The sequence below is a fragment of the Leptopilina boulardi genome, unplaced genomic scaffold (genome assembly GCF_019393585.1).
Source record: "Leptopilina boulardi isolate dan_hultmark-lab unplaced genomic scaffold, ZJU_Lbou_2.1 LbouV2_161, whole genome shotgun sequence".
Lineage (NCBI taxonomy): Eukaryota > Metazoa > Arthropoda > Insecta > Hymenoptera > Figitidae > Leptopilina > Leptopilina boulardi.
This window is the reverse complement of record NW_026137709.1, coordinates 1,240,795-1,262,248: the sequence shown is the minus strand read 5'-3', so window position 1 is coordinate 1,262,248 and position 21,454 is coordinate 1,240,795. Positions and strand designations below refer to the sequence as shown.

Here is a 21,454-nt window from a genome sequence, read left to right as displayed (position 1 = left end):
TATTGTTATTGTATGCATGATAAATAACTTAATGCACATATTTTAAAGAGTATTAAAATAACTAATAAAAACATAAATATATTTTATATATATATAATAATAATACATTACAATTACATCAAAAATTTTGGAGGAAAGTATTGGAAAGAAATTAATAAACATATTTTTTAATAAAAAATCATCGTTTTCTACCTATTGGAATAATTTAAAGATTTTTTCATTTAATGTTTTTTTACCACCGACATAGTACTGATTCGGTGTGAATGACAGTGCCAGTACTGGTTTTAATATTTTTTTACCTCCGGTATAGTACTGAATCGGTGTATTAGCCAGTACACTGCCAGTACTGAAAGTCAATACCGACGGTCAGTATTGGATCAGTACTATACCGGTGTTTAATTACGGCGAGCTACGGAAATTTCTACTTGGGTTATAACACACTGTCCCATTAAAACATTTGTCATTGATGAATTTAGAAATTGATGATAAAATGTTTCCACCAGATATTTTCCAAGAAAATTTTTCGTGTACAATTTCGCGTGTACACCAAGTTTTAATTAAATTCATTAATAATCGCAAAAGATACGATGATTTATATCTTAAAACTTAATGAAATTTGCGAATAAAAATTTCTCATTCAAAAGGAAAAAAATGAGTCTCTTTATTTCCTACAAGGCAGTGCTTTTCAACAATAAAAATTTTGAATTTTCTTATCCTGTTTGTAGGTTTGACTAGCTTGAGAGCGTGTAATTGAGCGTACTGTAAGTTATTCGCTCCAGGCTTTTTGGTCGCTTCCACATTAAGTTTTAGATGAACGATAAAGCGCCGATTGTGCAGCGATTGAGCATCGATGCTCGATTACAAGCGCAGTACTGCTAACTATACTGAAAAAAATGTTTAAATTTTTTCCAGTTTCAGTTTTGTTTACAGTCTGACATATAACCTCCAAATATTTTTTGCGATTTTTAATCTTGCAAGATTAATCAGATTAATAAAATGTGAACCGCAAAAAAGATTTGGAGGGTATTTGTCAAATTGTAAAGAAAACCAAAACTGGAAAAAATTTAAACATTTTTTTTCAGTAGTTGACAGTAAAGCGTTTTTAATTGAGCGTCGATGTTCAATCGCTGCACAATCGATGCTTTATCGTTTATTTATATAATTTATTGTGGAAGCGACCTTATACTACCCGGCTGAAAAAACTTGTACAAGAACATGTAAATTTTCTTGTACAAGTATATTTTCTTGTTCAGGATCTTGTACAAGTTCTGGTACAAGAACATGTCTCAATTCCGGATGCTGAACTTGTTCAAGAACATTACTCGAACATGTACAAGAACTTGTACATTCTCTTGTACAAGTTTTTTCAGCCGGATAGGTATGTAAGTCCGCTTTAATAGTAGCCAACTGTAAGCGTGATTGCGAGCGAGAAACAACAGAGCAACGTAATAAGAGTGTCTTCGTCGCATTCACGGGCAGGTTACTAGTTAAGCGGACTTAATATGTTATATATTTCTTTTCTTTAAATTTATGAAGTTTTTTAATCAATTTTTGGTCTGTGGTGATTTTAGACATGATTTTTTCAAATTTTTTAACTAGAAATATTTGTTACTTTTAAACTATCCCTAGTGAAAAAAAACACGTATAATTATACGTATTATTATACGTATAATAAGACATTCGAATTTGAAACAAGAATTATACGTATAATTATACGTGTCTATAACTTTTAATATTTAGGAATATATAAATATGGAATATATTTTTGTTTATTAATATATACCTAAATATTATAAAATATTGACAAGTATAATTATACGTATAATAGTACGTATAATTTTACGTATAACAAAACGTATTATTATACGTATAATTATACGTATATTTATACGTATAATTATACTTGTCAATATTTTATAATATTTAGGTATATATTAATAAACAAAAATATATTCCATATTTATAATTATATTCCTAAATATTAAAAATTATAGACACGTATAATTATACGTATAATTCTTGTTTCAAATTCGTATGTCTTATTATACGTATAATAATACGTATAAATATACGTATAATAATACGTATTATTATACGTATATTTATACGTATTATTATACGTATTATTATACGTATAATTATACGTGTTTTTTTTCAATAGGGATTGCAAATATGTTTTTTAAGGTTTCAAAACGCACCAATATTGCCTTATTTACAAACATTTCACTAAATTAAATATAATGAAGTAATTAATGATTCAACAATTAAAAAATTTGAAAAGCGTTAATTTTCTAAAATTTTTTAATTTATTTTTTTATCCTTACGAGACCTTGTCCTTTTTCACCAAGACAGGTACAAGTTCAGCTGTTGAACATGTACATTTTCTTATACAAGCAGATCTTGTACAGGGTTTTCCAATAGGGAAGACCAAGGCCAGAAGTCTTCTTCTTTTTATAGATTTTTTTTTTAAATTGTTTTTTTTTAAAATGATCCAAAATTTTCAAAAAATTTTTTAGTTTTCTCTTCGTCATAAAAAATGTATTTGTGTATTTTAACCATAAAAATTTTATTTTTTAAGTTTGGTTAATATTTGAGGCCAGTAGGCTGCACGACTGAAAACTAAAGATCAAACTTCAAACACCTGTGACGCTTCTATTTCGCTGGGTTAGTGGAAAAAAAGGACACGTCGCGTTTGAGTTGAAGAAAAGGACACGTCGAATTTTATATTTTTTTAAGAAAATTTAAGTTGGTAACACTTTTTTGAGGTTGACATTTAAATATTTATTTATTTATCACTTAACTGAAATAAATTATATTGGTTAGAATGGTAAAAAATTAAATTATAATATTGAAAATTTAACCTTGTAATTCTATCTTAATTAATATTTTTGTTTAATACAATTTTCAGTTTTCGCTAAGTTACAAAAATTAACATTATAATTATCCTTATTAAAAGATGAAAGATGTATATGCAGCAAAAAATTTATAACTTCAAAAATTTTTCGGGTCGTTTATGTGTAAATTGATAAAAAATATTTTGATTGTAGGAAATAAAACTTAAATATAAAAGACAAATAATTACATCATAACATGAAATAACAATTTTTATTATTATTTAATAATAATTTACACATAAACGACCCGAAAAATTTTTGAAGTTATAAATTTTTTGCTGCATATACATCTTTCATCTTTTAATAAGGATAATTATAATTTTAATTTTTGTAACTAAGCGAAAACTGAAAATTGAGGGCCTCCATGCAATAAGGGGACGAACGTGATTTTCGTTGTCTCCTTGCGCAGCCGGCCTCGCGCCGTCCGCGGGGACTTCTACTGGCGCGCTCGTCCCCTTATTGCATGGAGGCCCTCAATTGTATTAAACAAAAATATTAATTAAGATAGAATTACAAGGTTAAATTTTCAATATTATAATTTAATTTTTAACCATTCTAACCAATACAATTTATTACAGTTAAGTGATAAATAAATAAATATTTAAATGTCAACCTCAAAAAAAGTGTTACCAACTTAAATTTTCTTAAAAAAATATAAAATTCGACGTGTCCTTTTCTTCAACTCAAACGCGACGTGTCCTCTTTTTCAACGAAAATCCGACGTGTCCTTTTTTTCCACTAACCCAGCGATTTTATAATATTTTTAATTAAAAAGACAAAACTACTTTTGGGCGATAGTGGGTTTACGTCTAATTTTGCGTTTAAGTCCATATTCGTGTTCACGTTTACGGAAGCCTATGTAAAAACAGTTTAACGACTGAAGCGCCTCATCCTACAGAAAACGAAAACAACGCTAAACGGTCATTACAGGTGATTAACGTCTTTGTCTTTAGTGTTGTGTGGAACGTGTTTTGTGTCTTACAAAGGTAAGTTTCTAAAAAACTAAAGTAATTTCAATGTTTGAGAAAAATGCAATTGAATATATACATATACTCAAAAGTAAGGATGATAAGCGAAACTTTTTGAATTTGTTACGTTATTTTCTTTCTTATATTTCCTTAACCTAGAACTACTCTCACTTCTCCTTCTAGAGAGAAAAGTTTCGTTTCTCAAACTCACTTGCGCGTGTGTTATGATTTTTCACTATTGCCTCATAGTACACTCAATTCTTCTTTCGCTTTACTTCTTAGACCAACAAGAAGCCTAGTATATTCCTTCTTTCTACCTCTCTACTTTATAACAATCTTATTCTCTCGCATGGAGGTGGTAGCTTTTTCATAGTCTCGTGTTGGCAACGAATATTTCGTAATAAAAATTAACACACATTTTTATCCGTTTATAATTAATGTTTCATAAATAAGTATTTAAAACAATAGAATTTATTACTACCATTTAAAGAAATTAATTTATTAATTATTGTTTCATAATATTAACATTTTTTATATGAAAAGATTGATATTTATTACCATTGCTGTAATTTTGGATAAAAAAGGATTTTATTTTTAAAAAAGATGAAAATTATTCACATCAGTTTTTTTATAATATGTATGTGCAATTTAATAATTTGAAAAATTTTATGATTAAATTGTTTTCATATATTTGTAGTTCAATTTAATTTTTTGAGAATATACGACATTAATTAAACAGCAATTTTAATTTTTAAATAACAGAAATTTTTATTTTAAATAATTATTAGTTTAATTACCTAAGTTCAACTAATGAGTGCATTATGAAGCAAATATCTTTCGAAAAATGGAAAAAATTATTTAATTAGACTCTAATACAAACTAACTTTTTTATATGTCAACTGTAGAATAACGATAGTTGTGAAAAATTGCTGAAGAAGTCTTTATGGTTTTTTACAGAATTGTTGTATGCTGACAATACTAATAATAATATTCTTAGGCAATTATTAAATTTTTATCTTTTTCCTTTGTATATTATTATACACTTAGGTTGACAAATTACAAAATTATTATAAATTGAATTTTTCTGAATTCCTTCAAAAAACTTTAGTAAGTTGTTATTTTTTTTTGTTTGGTCATTTTTTAATAATAGTTACAACCAATTTAACTTAATCTCTTTATTTATATCCCCCGCCAATTCTAGAACTAAATTTTTGAAAAGACGCTAAATAATTAAAATTATTATCTAATTGGAATTAATTGACGACTTTTTAATAATTAATAACGACAATTTTGTTTGCAAGTATTTGTAAATCTTTTAATGTAATAGAAAATTTATATTACTATTAATTAAGTTAATTATTTATCAGCATAAAATAGTTATAGTGAGAAAAAATTATAATTTCAAGTCTTTTTAGAATTTAGAAAAATTTTAAACTTCATTTATATTTTAGGTGTGTATATAAAGAAATATTCTGCAAAGTTTGAAGAAAATGGATCAATATTGAATTATTGAAAATGATAAATACATTTACTTTTTTCTAGAAATTATTGACATTTTTTTCAAGGTTATACGAATTTATTAAAATTTCTTAAAGTTGTATTATTTATAAAAGTATTAAAATGTAATTATTACAAATTTTTTGTAAAATATTTCATCCACTTGTAAGTTTGATAAATATGCTTCTACTATGGGAGAAATAATTATTTTTATTTCCCAAAACTTATAATATAAACTACAATTCAAACGTAAAGTTTTTTATTTTTTTTTGTTAACTATAATATATTATGGGTTTTGAAATTTATAGGGTAAGTGCATCAATTACGGCGCGTTCATAAAAAATAATTGTTATTACTATTATATTTAATGTAACTGTCATAAAATAATTTAAAAAAATTATTTTAATCTTTTTTTGATACAATTACTAATAAAAATGCACATTTAAACAATTAATAATTTAATTATTTGATCTCAAATTCTTCCACGCTGCAATTAAAACTTTTTGCAGATTTCCATTGACTTTAATTACGCTGAGCAAGTATAGTATCTTCAAATGACTTGCTAAGTATCTTCAAAATACACATTGAAACCGATACAAACGCGCCGTAAAAGAAATTTACAGTATTAGTTTTAATTTCTTAAATTTGTTTAAATAATCGATTTTTATAAAGTTAAATTTTTTTTTAATATCTAAATAACATAAGCTTTTCATTTAATAAGTCTTAAATTGACTTTCTACAATAGACATGTCGAATTTTCTATTTCAAAGGTGTTTTGACTCGAATCGCGCCGTAATTAGAGCCTTTACGCTATAAATGAGTAATGTAGTACGTTAATTTCTATTGATTTTATTAAAATTTATTTTTATTTAAAAGGTCATAAATACCTATTACAGATAGGTGTAAGTAGGGAATATAACAATAACTTTTCAATTGTTGATGACATTTTTTCAGATGGAGGACGAACAACCTACTGCTGCACAATCAGTGAGCACTCCCAGCACATCAGGTACATTTCAAACTTATTACTTTATTTTATAAATTTTATTTATTCATTTTATTTTATTTCTAAAATTCACTAATTTTGTTAACTATGTTTCTGGCTCAAAGAGAGATATTATAACTTTTATTATAACCGATTCATTTTTATATTTTTCAGGAACGACTGTTAGAAGAGGTGGGCGGGTGATAAAAGATTATAAAAAATTTTCCCCGGAATTAATTGGGCCAAAAAATAAGAAAAAAGATGTGATAAACATTCAAAAGAAAAATGCTGCACAATTAGATGTGAGTTTTATTTTCATTTGTTATTTTTTATAAACAGTTATGTCCGCAAATTTTTTTAACCAAACTTTTCAATAAAATTAATTCAGCAAGGTTAATCAAATAGCATAACAACCTTGTGTAAAATTAATCTTAATATATCATGACAACAAAATTTTTGATCGCCACGCGTTAGGGAAATCAAGAAATTTCATCAAAAGTACTAGAAATATCAAACATTTTTATAAATGCTAAAAAAATTATGTACTATGAAAAGTTTATTTTTAATTCTTACCTTATGTAAAATTTGAATTTCTTCTTAATATAAAATTTCTAAAAAATTAAATGTATTCCAAGAAAATAATTTCTTTAATTTTTTATAATGAAATAGGTTTTAAGTAAAAATCAATTTATAAAAAGACAACAATTGAAGTTTTTATCCTTGCAAATTTGAATTGTTTAAAATATTATTATTGATTCTTTAAACTTGAACGATATCACATTTAATTAAGGAATACAATAACCTAACATGTGGTCAAATTAATTATTTGATTTTAATTTTAATAATATACAATAAAAGTTCAAAACTTTTTTTAAAATTTTTTATCTTCTAGAAAAAGTCTGCAATACAAAAGAAAAATAACGAAGCAGCTGGTGATATGTTTTTTTTAAAAAAATATGATGAAGCACAGGCCCTACAAACAAGTTCTGCCACGAAAGAAATGCCAACGGTAATGAACAAATTATTTTTCTCTTTTCCATAATAGTCTTAGTTATAACGTAAAAATGCGGTGAATAATTTTTTCGTTACTGTTAAATTTCCCTACATAACAGGCATCATTCCTAAATTGTACCAAAAAAATGAAAACTTAATGGATTGGCTTGTAACTTTGGTAATTTCTTGTCGTATATAAATAAGTGCCTTATATATTAAAAATTTTTTAAATAGATTATTTAAGAGGGGAAACTCTTGTACAAAAATTGTTTACAATTTTTTTTCGTGCTTTAAAAATTAGTTTACTATCTGTGACCTGGACAGTAAAAAGGGGGATTACGTGCGAAAAAATCTATCTTTTATTGATTGATGATTCTAATAGAGAAAACTTTTTTCTATCAGAATCACCAATCAATAAAAAATTAATTTTTCCGCACATAAGCATTTGTGATCTAACTTTAAACGCCTGTAACGCCGCCATATTGCAATATTTGTAATTAAAAAAATTGTTATACATAGCTTACATTGTACACTTTGAGTTATTCTTTATTTCAATTCAATAAACTTTTCTATTTTTTTGTAAAAAAATATTGAAAAAACGTGCATTCACACGGGTTTCCCCCCTTAATAAAAAAATATAGAAAGTAATGAGCATTGAACTTTTAATGTTTGATTGATTTTGTCATTTTTAAATCGATATGACTATGACAAAACATAACAAATTTAAAATTGGGGTTTAGTAAATTGTAAAGCATTTATCATGAGGTTCTCCTTTCAATTGCAAATAAAATAATTTGTCATATGTTTTATAATAATTATTATTTTTATAGACGGCGAATTCAATGGAATTTTCTCAGTTTCGTGAAGAAATGACCGAGAAACTTAATGAATTGTCGGAAAGACAAAATACAAATTCTGAAATGTCTCATAAGGAAAATGATAATTTGAAACAAAAAATTGATGAAACCAAAATAGAAATAATTGATGAGCTGAAAGTGGCGATCAGAGAAAATGCTGTCCTTCGACAGACTCACGAAGTAATAAATTTAAATAAATTTATATCTTAAGAGGCTGAATAAAAATTGAAAAATATAAATAATTTACTGACCCGTTTTTCTTACATAGATTGTTGAAGGAATTGCAATACGCAAGTATGAGTACATGCGCGCAGAACATTCAACAACAGTTTATTCGCGGGTAAAATGGTTAGCCTACGGTTATTGGGACTACAAAATTCACGAAACTCTATACATGGAGAAAAAGGATGGACAGTCAGTTGAGGGAATAAATTTCATTAGTCATGATGACTGTAACAATATTTGGAGTAAGTTGCAGTGTTTTTAAATTTTAATTAATGTTAAAATAATATTAATTTATATTTTATAGAGACTCATGAATATTCCCCATTTTAGCGAGGTCGAATTCAGGATTATTAAATTTACATTAAACAGAATATTTTAAAGCAAACCTTAAATTCAAACAAATTTTTATATTATAGAATTATTTTAGTCCAAATTTTACAAAACACTTTCTTAATTAACTGAATTTCCATTTAGCACAATTTTAGTCTAAAAGAATTTATATTTAACCAAATTTCCACAAAAAGTAATGTAATATAGAATTAATCTGTAATTGAATTTCTATTTATCCGAATATTAATATCACTTAATTTACATTTGATCGAATTATTATTTTGAAGAACTTTTAAAACGTCAAATTTTCATTTCATCAAATTTACATAGGGCACAACAAAAAATCGACTGAAATATTTAGAAGTGAATTTAAAAGTTGACCAATAGAAAATAGCAAGAAAATTTGTGTTTAATCAATTTCAAAATTCGTTCTTAAATCTTTCTGTCCGTTGCTTTTTCGTCTTATCTCGATTAGGAGTAAATGAAATTTCGACGTTTTTAAATTTATATAAAAAGAAAAATTTGTTAAATTGAAATTATTTCCAATAAAAATTTAGTAAACGAATCTTTTATGCAAAAGTTGGGTTAAATAGAAATTTTGTTAAATAAAAATGCAGTTACATAAAGTTTGTCTTTTATGAAAATTCGGTTAAATATAAGGTTTACTTTATAAAAATCTGTTAAAAAGAAATTCTATACATTATAGAATTAGATATTTCTGATTCCGTTATATGAAAAAGTTTGATATTGAGTTTGTCTATTTACCTACATTCTGTGGAGACGTTTTTGCTATTAATCTTTGATCTTGAAGTCAAAAAATTAACTAAAATTTGACTTAAAATTTTACATTATTTTTGTCCCTTGACTTAATTCCTCCCTCACAGCACCGGATATTTAAGGATATTCCTGGGACATTCTATGGATATTCATTTGCTTTCAGCGTTTTAGATATCCCTAGGATATCCTGAAGATTTTCTAAAGATATTCTTAAATATCCAGTGATGTGAGGGCTTTAATAATATACATTAAGGGGGGAACACCAGTTGTAACTTTCGAAAAATCGATTTTTTTTTTTGCATTTTCTTAAAGTATACATATTTAGAAATGTGTCTGTAAATTTTAAACTTGATCCGGTGAAAAATGAATGAGATATACAGAACACTGCAGCGGCGCGTCCCGTGGCTTCAGACAAGGTGGCCAGCCATACCTGACCCTAACGACAGATGGCCTTTTCCTATGATTTAGAAACGGCAACCACTGCGGAAGAGTTATTATATGGTCCAGGAATCGATGACTCTTTGTTAATTGGAAACAAAATTTCTTCTGAACAAAAAAAAGTAAGTTGAAACCTTGAATGCGTTTTTCTCAAAATGACATTTTCCAAGTCGGTGACCACGATTACTCGAATACCATTAAACCAATTTATTTAAAATTTAGTGTGCTTCATTTACACATATAAGTCTAGTTCGTGATCGAAGGATTTTTTTTTTATGCAAAACTTTTTTTTATATAGCTGAAAATCGACCGTATTTTTTTAACGAAAATCATACTTTTGACTTTAACAGGTCGCCATTTTGTCAAATTTTTTTTTTTTAAATCCTTCGATCACGAACTAGATAATCTTATAATAAATGTAAATCAATTTCATTTTTGTATTTCAGACGAAGTATACTTGCAGAATGCTGGTCACCGCAATTCGCCTTTTTTCTTAAGGCGCCACTTCAATGGCTCATATCCCTAAAAGTTTTTGTTAAAAAAAATTTTTTTTTCTTTTAAATTACAGCTTTTAACATGTACTTTTAACTAATAAATAGTATTCTTTAAAAAGATTCATTGTTCTTTTGGAAAATATTCTTGTAAAAAGCATTATTTCTTGAGTTACAACTGGTGTTCCCCCCTTAAACCTTATTTTAACTTAAATTGATCTGTTCACTTTATTATGTTTAAGAGTAAGTTTTCAAAAATTGATATATCTATATTTTATTATTTCGAGAAATTTAAACAAATGACATTTATCACATTACGACTGAACTTTATTTTAACGAAGAAAAATTGTAATAAATTAATTATGTACATTCTTTTTTGGATTTAAGATGTTTTGAAAATTGAATTTATCGATTTTTGAAAACTTGCTAATAAATTGATATAAATTGGATAATAAATTTTAAACTTAATATGTTGACATTTTGATTGTTAGGACAAACATATATATATATATAATTATAAGTTAGTTATTTGCGATCCTATATTTATACCATATTTAAAAATGAAAATTATTTCAATAATCTTATTAAATTTGCAGAATTGGTGGTTATTTTGCAAAAAATGGACATATTATTTTAATTATTTTAATTTTCATTACTCTAAATAATTATTTATGCTTAAATTTAAAAATTACATTCACTTAACATATACATTCATTGTTACAAAAAAATGTTTTTTAAAAGTATAATTTTTGGATTTCTTAGTTCAATAAATATAGACATGTAATATTTAGTGTAAGAAGAAGTGAAACCTGCCCTGAGATAAAGTTTCCAATTAAAATATTTTGATAAGTTTAAGGTGAAATAGAAAAAATTAAAAAAAATTAGAACCTCTTTCTGACAGAATCGATATTTTTCGGGTGTCTCGATCTCAGTTTAAAAAAATCTTATACGTAAAAATTATTTCATTTTTGTAATAAAAAACTCAAAATCGAAGAAGAAAGCGGCCTTTTAAACTTCCGCGGGTATAATTTAAAAAAGTAGAAAAGTGTAAATAGAAAAAACGTTTTATAGTGTATCTACTTCTTAAAAATAAATTATATTTGTTTTAACTTACATTTAAGACCATGTATTTTGTATGCAGTCCTTCAGTTTGTATCTTCGGACTAAAGGATTTTTAAAGATAGTAAGTTTTCTTTAAGATTTTTTTACAATGTGAGTGACTGTCACGAAACTTGTCACGATGAACCTTTGCTTTAAACATAAATTCTGGGTGAACGAAATCTCTTTAGGGAAGAAAAATTTGTTTGGTTGGTCTTCATACACAGAAGAGGGTAAATCTGGGCGGGTACTAAAATTTTTCGGTCCAATCTCATATTCCCACCGTATAGATTTTTTTTTTCATTTATTTTTAAATTATTTATTTCTTTATCTAAAAAAGTAAAAATTAAACTTAAAAAATATATTTTTAAAGACATTTTAATTAATTTAATGTTATGTTATTGTTGTGATTTCACATGTAAATATTCTCCGCAGGTTTTCTCTCAAAATATTTGATGGATTGAGCTAAAATTTTGTAAAAATCCAAAAAATAGAATTAAACAAGTTGTAAATTCAGATGTTCATTACATGAACATTTTGCTTCCTTTTTACGATCAACAAAAAAATTTGCTTCCTCGTGGAGAAAGCATTAACATTGAAATAAACATACAAAAATAATATAATAATATTAACATTAGAGTACCTATACATTTGAGTAAAATTTAAAGAATTAATGAAAGTTAAAAAATCAAAAATTCATATTTTAACCGAAATTTCTAAATATTAATGAAAAATAATATATAATTTATAATTATTTACAATTATATCGATTCGTTTTAATGCAAGGAACACAATTATTTTATATTTAAACTTGAATTTAAATAAATATAAAATTTTTCAGCTAAAATGTGTATTTTCTATTTTTTAACTTTCATTAATTTATTAAATTTACTTCAAATGTAAATTTTATATATATACCAATCGATTCGTTTTCATGTAAGGAATACAATTATTTCATCTATAAACTTAAATTTAAATAATCACAAAATTTTATAGCCAAAATGTGAATTTTTGATTTTTTAACTTCCATTAATACTTTAAATTTAAATTAAAACTATACTAATTATATATACTGATCGATTTGTCTTGACGTAAGGAATACGATTTTATTATATATAATCTTAAATTTTTCTATTAAAAAATTTTTTCGATTAAAAAAAAATTTTTGGAAAAAAGACGATAAAATTTTTTTTTTGGGTTTTTTTTTAAAATCCTTTGGTTAGATTTGAGATATTAATATGATAAATGAGCCTACCGAATTTTATCTAAATCCATTAAAACCTGTTAAAGTTATCTTCTAAACAAAAAAGGGATCCATACACACACAATACACACACATATATACATCCTCACAATTGATCAGGATCTCATATAACATGTTTCTATATAGAGAAAAATTTGTTTCCGACACTTTGAAAATTTTTACAAACGAAAGGACTAAAAAGCTTCCTACACGAGGAAGCAAAATTGCTGTTATCTGCCAAGTATTAATATGTTTTAAAAAAAATTATTTTAAAGTTATTCCATATTTGAGAAAAATATAATATGGCTGCAAGACAGTTGTGGTCATTTCTCCTAATTTTACTATCTACATAAATACATTTACACGTTCACAATTTTTATTGTTGTATGTACATAATTTCTTTATTACATGAAAGATTACCTATATACTTTTATCAAAAAATCCGAGTAATTTTTTTATTGATAGTTTGAGGGGCTCAAATAATGTGCACATTAACTGATGAATGCACACGTTATATTTTTGTCGTTATATATTTTTTAAAAACGAAAATATGGTATTTATAAAAACATTCCTTCATTAAATTGTTCAATGTTAAATAAATTAAAAATTATCATTTTTTAAAAATAGTAATGTGGCTATTTATATTAATAAAAAAATTACCAGTGTTATTAAAGATTTATTAAATGCATAATACTTTTCTTTTCAAAAATTTTTCAATTAACATTTGTATAATTTGAGAAATTTTTTTGGCTACTCGTGGTAATAAAATAGTAACATTTTAATTATTCAATTAAGTCAGTAGTAGGTAATCTATTTAAATGTTTTTAAAGAAAACAGAGAGTTGCAAAGATATTACAAAAAATGATATGCGGTTCATATGTTTACCTAGGTTTGAAAACTTTGTACCCGTTTTTTTTTTTATTTTTAAATAGTACTATTTTTTAAATAAAATTTTTTTGTTTCTATATTGAAACGTTGAAAGCTTTACATTTAATGCTGTAAAATATTCGTTTATATGCGCATCGAATGTTGCTTTCATTAGATGATACATTTTTCCAGAAAAAAAATTTATATATTTTATAATTTATTAATGGAGAAGGTACTCTTACTCTTCAAAAGATTAGAAGTATTTAGTTACAAGTATTTACAATTTTTTAAAGAAATACCCTTATTCTCAGAAGAGCGGATGTCAAGTTTCTTTAAATTGTTAACATGTGTTTACTATAAAAGACTTGCATGCATCAGAAAATAGTATTTGAGAAGTCTGGAAAATATAATTTTGGTAGAAATAAGGCACGTTGCACACTATCCGATTTGTGTCGGACGACAAAAAGTCGGACGATTTTTTGTCGGACGAACGAGCTTTACACACTGTCCGATTTTTGTCGTACGACATTTGATCATCCTACGAAAACTTCAGGTATCCGAAGGAATTCTTTAAGGTATGATTTCAGTCGCACGTTAGCCAGAGTACTGTGTGCAGCAAAGTATTATTATAATTTGATATTTGCTTTTAAAAAATGAATATTAAAAATATAGTTGTCACAGCTTGTCTGCTACGTCGTAAAAATCGGAAACTACCTGAATCTATGAGCCTAATGATATTTTAATTATGGAGTTAACAAACAGAGAGTATTTTACCTCTATGGTTTAGAAAAAAAAAATTTTAATTATATATTGTTTAAAAAATTACTTTGTTTACACAAATTGTTATAAACAAATAAGAAAATTCAAATTTTTCTAATAGAGTCACGTAGAATTGGAAAAACTACCTGATTATATAAACATCGGACGAAAAATTGTCGGATAGTGTGCAAGCATCTATTGCTTTTCATAAGAGACTGCTTTGACGACATCATCCGACAGTCGGACGTTGTAGTCGATTCTTCCGGCAGCACAACGACATTTTGTCGGTCCGATTTTAAATCGGAAAGTGTGCAAAGCCCTATTTACTTCTTCAGTCCACTGAAAATTTTTTGTCGTCCGATTTTTTGCCGTCCGACACAAATCGGATAGTGTGCCAAATCTTTAAGCCTAAGTGGAAAAATACGAAAAACATAAAATAAGAATAAAATAGTTCAGACAAGTGTCAATTTTCTGAATAGGGGACCTTGAATTTGTCCCATGCGTTGATAATCGGAATACATTGTATGTGATGTTCCTGTGAGTAGTAACTGTTATCTAAGACTCTATATTTTCTGTTGGCTTGAATGAAGTCGGTCCTCGGGTACACTGATGGCCTTATCAACGTGAGGTTATATTTTTAATGACTTCTACGCAAATACAATTTTTTACGTTTAAAAAGTTTTTTAATTATTAATATTATTTCATAATCTCCATTTAACAAAGATTCTAACGATACCAAAGACAGAAAAATGTTGATTTCTTTTATTATTTATATTTTGTTTATTAAATAAAATGCTGCACTATAAGATTAAATCAGGAAAAATTTAATAATAAAGTACTGAAAACAGAGCCTTTGAATCGTTTAGCAGTGATTTAGTGATTAAATTTTAATTATTTTATAAGTACAATATTTCACTAATTTAAATTTAGATTGTAAGTACTTTAATTAATAATTCATTTTAAATGATATTCTTTTATACAGTACTTCAAAAATACATTTTTTACTACAAAATTTTTGTGTTTAAAACTGCAATTTTTTTTATTAAAAAGACATACCGTGGGTGGCCCATTTTTTGTCCAGCTAAGACCCAATTTCCGTCCACTTCAATTTTGAAGACAACAGTTATAAAAAAATTATTTTCTTTTATTTGTTTATTTCAACTAATAAGTCCGTTGCATGCCAAAAAGAATAAAATATTGTTGAAAAATAATTTAAATTATTATACGAGATATTTGTAAAAAATGGACCGAAACTGGGTCCTAGACGGAAACTGGGCCACCCACGGTATCTCTCGCATTGATATTGGTAAATGATCATCGTGTATATTTATTACATTTTTGCAAACTATAAAAAATATAATTATTGTCCATGTAGTACGTATTATTAAAATGTCCGCCTCACGGCGAATAATAATATTATTGTTATTATTAACCTTACCGGTTAATACAACTGTAGTATTACAGTAATATGTAAATTGCAAAAAAATTCAAAAACCAGTTAAAAATATTTGACTAATTATTATCTTTTTCTATTTTATCATAAAGAACTTAAGGTCATGTGACTGTTAGGTCTGTGTGATGTTAATTTGTCCGTAACTTTCCTCGTAAAATTCAACACTCCTAACATCAAATTTTCTATAACTATTTCCAAGTGTTTTATAATAATTATTTAACAATATATTAACATTTTCATACATGACAACCATTCCTTATCATATTTGGAACTCCTTAAAATTTTAACTCAATCCATTCAGTATTTTACGAGAAAAGTCACGGACAAATTAACATTATAGACCTAACAGTCACTTGACTTATGTGCTACTTGGGTGCAGTTGTATCGTTAAAATTGTTATTTAACAAATATTAAAAAAAATATTATTAGTTGTAAATTTTTCGAATAAAATAATGTTGCTTTTTTACTCCAAGAAGAAATTGAGAAAGTTAGTCCACAGCTCTGAAGATTACCAGTGTTCTTGAGCATTTATCTATATGAAGTTGCTAGTATCATTGGATTTGAAATCTAAATTTTTTTTATTGACAGTAAAAAATTATATTTTAACAATTTTATTCTTTGCAAAAATTTAAAAAAAATTAAAATCTGTAAATTAAGTATATATTCAGAATTGTGAGAAGAAGCATATAGAAAAATTTCAATCAAAAATACTAAAAGTTTTTAAAAAAGTTAATATTTAAAATAATTAAACTTGACATTGTTCAGAAGTAACAATTAATTTTTCATGATATTTCTCCAGAACCGAAGATCATAATCCTCTATAAATAAGTAATAAAAGTATTTTTAAATTATTTTATAATTTTTTTCATTATTAAAAAATTTCTTTTTTTGAAAAATTGAATTTTTTAAATTTTATTCGATTAATTGTTCAGAATTATAAAACCCTCACAGTAATGAATATTTTAGAATATCCTTCCCGTGTGAAAAGACAATCTGTCCCAGATTGGGTTTCCCAATGTTCAAAATGGGCCTTCCAAAAGAACGCACAAACTTTGCTTTTAAAATTCTAACGCTGATCCCAATCAATTACTAAGGTTGAAAAATACTAAATTTAGCCTATTTATAGCTAAATATTCTAATTGTTAAAATAATGCATATGAGGCATTCTACACTGAAAGAAAATATATAACAAAATTTCGTAAATACTTTTCAATTTAGGGAAAAAGTGTCAAAATGAATTTTAATTTGTAGCTTGTTTTAATTTGTTTTAATTTTGCAGAATAAATTATTAACCGATTATCAATGTTGTCGAATTTTTATTTAAACGAAAAGTAATTAGCCGGAAATTCAATTTAATCCAATCTCAATTTGTGCGAAACGTTGTTTTGTAGAATATTCATTTTGCAGAATAGTAATTAAAAAAATTAATTATTATGCAGAAAGAAGATTAAAAAGAATATTAATTTAACATAATATTTTTCTGTTCGAATATTAATTTTACAGGAAGTGGAAATGCCCGAAATTCATTATAACAGAAATAATTCGACGCGAAGTTTAAAATTGACCAATCAGAAATTATCATAAAAATTGGGATTGGTCAATTTTAAACTTCGCGCCAATTATTTCTGTCATAATGAATTTTGGCCATTTCCACTTTCTGTTAAATGAATATTCGAACAGAAGGATATTATGTTGAATTAATATTCTTTTTAATCTTCTTTCTGCATAACAATTAATTTTTTGAATTACTATTCTGCAAAATGAATGTTCTACAAAACAACGTTTCGCACAAATTGAAATTTGATCAAACTGAATTTCTGGCTAATTACTTTTCGTCTGAATAAAAATTCGGCAACATTGATAATCGGTTAATAATTTATTCTGTAAAATAAAATTTCTAACAAATAAATATTCTGCAAAATTAAGATTATTTTAAATTACTATTATGCAAAAATAATATTCTACAAAATAAAATTCGATTAAAACACAATTCTAAAAAATTAGCTTAGTGCATATTCATGCGTCTGAAATTATGTTAAGATTCGTAAATATTTACTAAAATTTGAAATACATTTTCTTAAAGACTGAAAAATATTTTCTACATTTTTTTTTGTATTAATATTTCCCATTTTTACACGTTTTCCCTAAATTAAAAAATATTAACGAAAATGTCTAATATAATTATTAAAATTTGTTACGTATTTTCTTTCAATGTATTTTAAAATTTTACTCCTAGTAAACTATTGACAGTATAAAATTAGTATAAAAAATTTAGTTTAAAGGTTAAACTTCTGAATATCTTAAAACAAGTTGTCTCCGATTTTGAAAAAATCTATGCCGAAAGAAAGCTTATTCTATTTTTTATTTCCGTAAAGTTTATAATAGATTTTAGAGGATTTTGAGAAATTAATTAAAATTCTCATATGTTTCAAAGGTTGAAACGTGTTGAAATTTGTATGATTTATATTCAAACGGTGGTACTAAAATTTTACAAATTTCAACCCCTGAAACGTATAATTTCAATTAATTTCTTAAAATCCTCTAAAATGTCTATTATAGACTTTAGGGAAATAAAAAGGAGACGTGTTCCTAGATAATTAAAAGTTTAACCTTCAAACTAAATTTTTTATACTAATTAAATATTTTTCAAAAAAAATTTTTGTACAATAATAAAGTACAGAAATTTCTCTTTCGAAACTACTCATTGCAAAAGTAATTTGAATTAATTAAATAGTAGAAATAATTATTTAAAATTTGTCTTATATTGTCAATTGTTTACTAGGGGTACAAGTTTAAAATAGAATACCCCACTCTCTTAATCTGAATCACTGACAAGGATACCACTTATTCAAACTAGTGAAAATACACTGGTGAATAAGTGAAAATACACTGATTCAGCAGTAAAAGTTCACTGAGTAACCAGTTATAAGTATAGCACTAATTTAAATAAGTTAAAATTTACTGGCGAATCAGTGAATTTCCACTAATTCAGAGTAAGAGAGCATATATATAATTTTCAACTAAACTAAATATACATTATTATTATCCCATTTATGCCCAAATATTGTGAGTGTTAGATAAGTGGAAATAATATTTATAAAAAATAAAAAATAGGTTATTAAGCTACAGTAATCGCATATTTTTCGATTTTGTCATATTTAATACAGACACCTTAAAATTGTAGCGAACTTATATAAAATAAATTCTCTAACACTCGGCAGCATTCAAACCAACGACCGGATCTACGGACTTATAACCTAAATCTTTAGCCAACTACGCTAACTAACGCATATAAGAATTTTAAAGTAAATATACAATAATTATATGACAGGTTAGATTAACAAAAATTGCAATTAATAAATAGTATACTTTTAATGTATATTAATCATTCAATTTAATTAAATAAATAATAATTTAGTTGAATAAATTATTTAGAAAATTTTAGTTACAAATTATTAAACTTTTAACCAAGTTTTTGTAATTTATTTATTTCATGAAATATAAGTTTCTGCGCTCTCTAAATCTGAATTAGCGACTATTCGCTTTGAATTAGTGACAATTAGCTTATTCTTAGCGCAGAGTATGCAGCTGGGAATAACTGAATAATCACTCATTGAAAATTCGCTGATTACTAGCGAATAATCGCTGATTACTAGCGAATAATCGCTAATTGCTAGCGAATAGTCGCTATTTTAATCAGCCCAGAGTATGTAGCTACGAATAAGCGAATAGTCGCTAATTCAAATTTCGAGAGTGGTAACCTAATTTTTTTGTAATATACTAATTTCTTAAAAAATATTGGCGTTTATCAATTTTTACTGATTTTTAACAGCAAATTCAATAAACTTCACTTTGGGAAATCCCAGTTAGGGCCAATATGGGTTGACCAAAGTTTGCCCAATCACATAACAGAAGAAAAAATTTATATACTTTTTACAATTGCAATCCTCTTGTTTGTTTATTAAGCATATTATTCATATATGTAAAATAGCCACGTGACAGTAAAATAACAAAGGAAGGTAAATTTAAATAAGAATGTTAATTTACTACACGGAAAGAAAATCCTTTACAATAAATGTTAAAAATGATATAAAAATTTAGTATATTCTTTGGCAAGTCATGAAAACTAAGGCTATTTATTAAAAATTAATATATTTTTAGCAAAAGCTTTGTAGAAACAATCTTAACAGAAATTAAAATTACTATTCTAAAATTCATAAGAAAGTTTTCTTATTTTTACTAAAACTATATGAAAAAGGGAAGGGAAATTAAAAAGCGCGCATTTCGTTTGCTAAAACTATACGGAAAATTGAAAATGACGTTAAAATAAAAGAAAAAAAATTTTCATTATTTGCTATACCTGTCGAAGGATTGGGTCATCGCTGTTAATTGTTCTCTATTGTAGCAGAGGATACTGGTATGGTTTATATATATACACTACTACACACGCACGCATGTTTTCTTTGATTTTCTTAACATATATCCCTACCTAACTCATCGAAAATACACATATACATAAACGCAGAATATCGCAACGCACACACTTATATTATATACATGTTTTACGAAGGTAGAAAATTTCCTTATATACTAAGAAGATAGATTTTAATGCACTTGCAAGAAACGCTTTATTTATTAGTTTGAATTATATGCGCTATTTTTTTTAATATTCGTAAGAAAACAATAACTAACTTAAACTAACGTTTAAGAGGTCATTTTTTAAAGTAACAATGATCATGAATTTTTTATGATTTCTTATAAAACTCTTGATAATTAAAAAAAATTCAGTTTAATCTTAATATTGATTAAAGAAATACAATATATATTTTACATAAATTCGAAAAACAAATCATTTTTAAAAATATAACTGAAATAGAATGAATGGAAAATATAGTCAAATACAGGAGTAATCCTTATGACTTTTCGTTAGCAATCGGTCAAATTCGTTCAGACTCGCTCGGTTGCCTTCGGTCCCTCTTCCCCAACCTTCTTTTCTGAAATTTTCGTATCGGCTATACCAAAATATGAAAATATTGAAGCAATTAACGTAATCATTTTATAATGATATTTCTGGAATTCTTAATAAAAATTGTCATTTAAGTTTCTTATAGTAAAATCTTAATTTTTCAAATGACTTTACTAATTTTTATTTTCTGACTATATTATATAATATTATTTTTATTTCAGGCTTTCTTAAAAGTGATAATAATAATTAATGAAATCCGTTAGTTTCCATTACATGCTACCAACTATAGTAAAAATTGATTTCAAAATATTAAATATTATTACAATTTTTTTCCCGTGTACGTCGATTGTGAAGCAAACAGTAAATTAATTAATTTTTATTATTAGTATATGTTCAATATACTAATTTTAATTTATTATTTAAATAAATATTATTTTAATTTTATAATTTAAAATTGGGTTTTGATTGGGAAATACTAACTTAAGAGTGGGATTTGAAAGGGATATCCCAACTTTAAGAAGCCAAGTTGGGGCCAGATTAGCGCCCAATCTCATAATGGGCAACTTTTGAAAAATTTCCACACGAGTACGGAAGTTCTAGAAGCATTGAGAAA

The 21,454-nt window shown here is 25.7% G+C and overlaps 1 protein-coding gene across 1 annotated transcript; it reads left to right on the top strand.

Moving 5' to 3' along the window:
- The first annotated feature begins 6,313 nt into the window (after nucleotides 1–6,313).
- Nucleotides 6,314–8,749, top strand: LOC127276955 (uncharacterized). Its single transcript, XM_051297713.1, has 6 exons — nucleotides 6,314–6,368; nucleotides 6,519–6,646; nucleotides 7,237–7,353; nucleotides 8,168–8,374; nucleotides 8,463–8,661; nucleotides 8,724–8,749. The coding sequence occupies exons 1-6, from the start codon at nucleotides 6,314–6,316 to the stop codon at nucleotides 8,747–8,749; spliced, it is 732 nt and encodes a 243-aa protein (XP_051153670.1).
- Nucleotides 8,750–21,454: the final 12,705 nt, after the last annotated feature.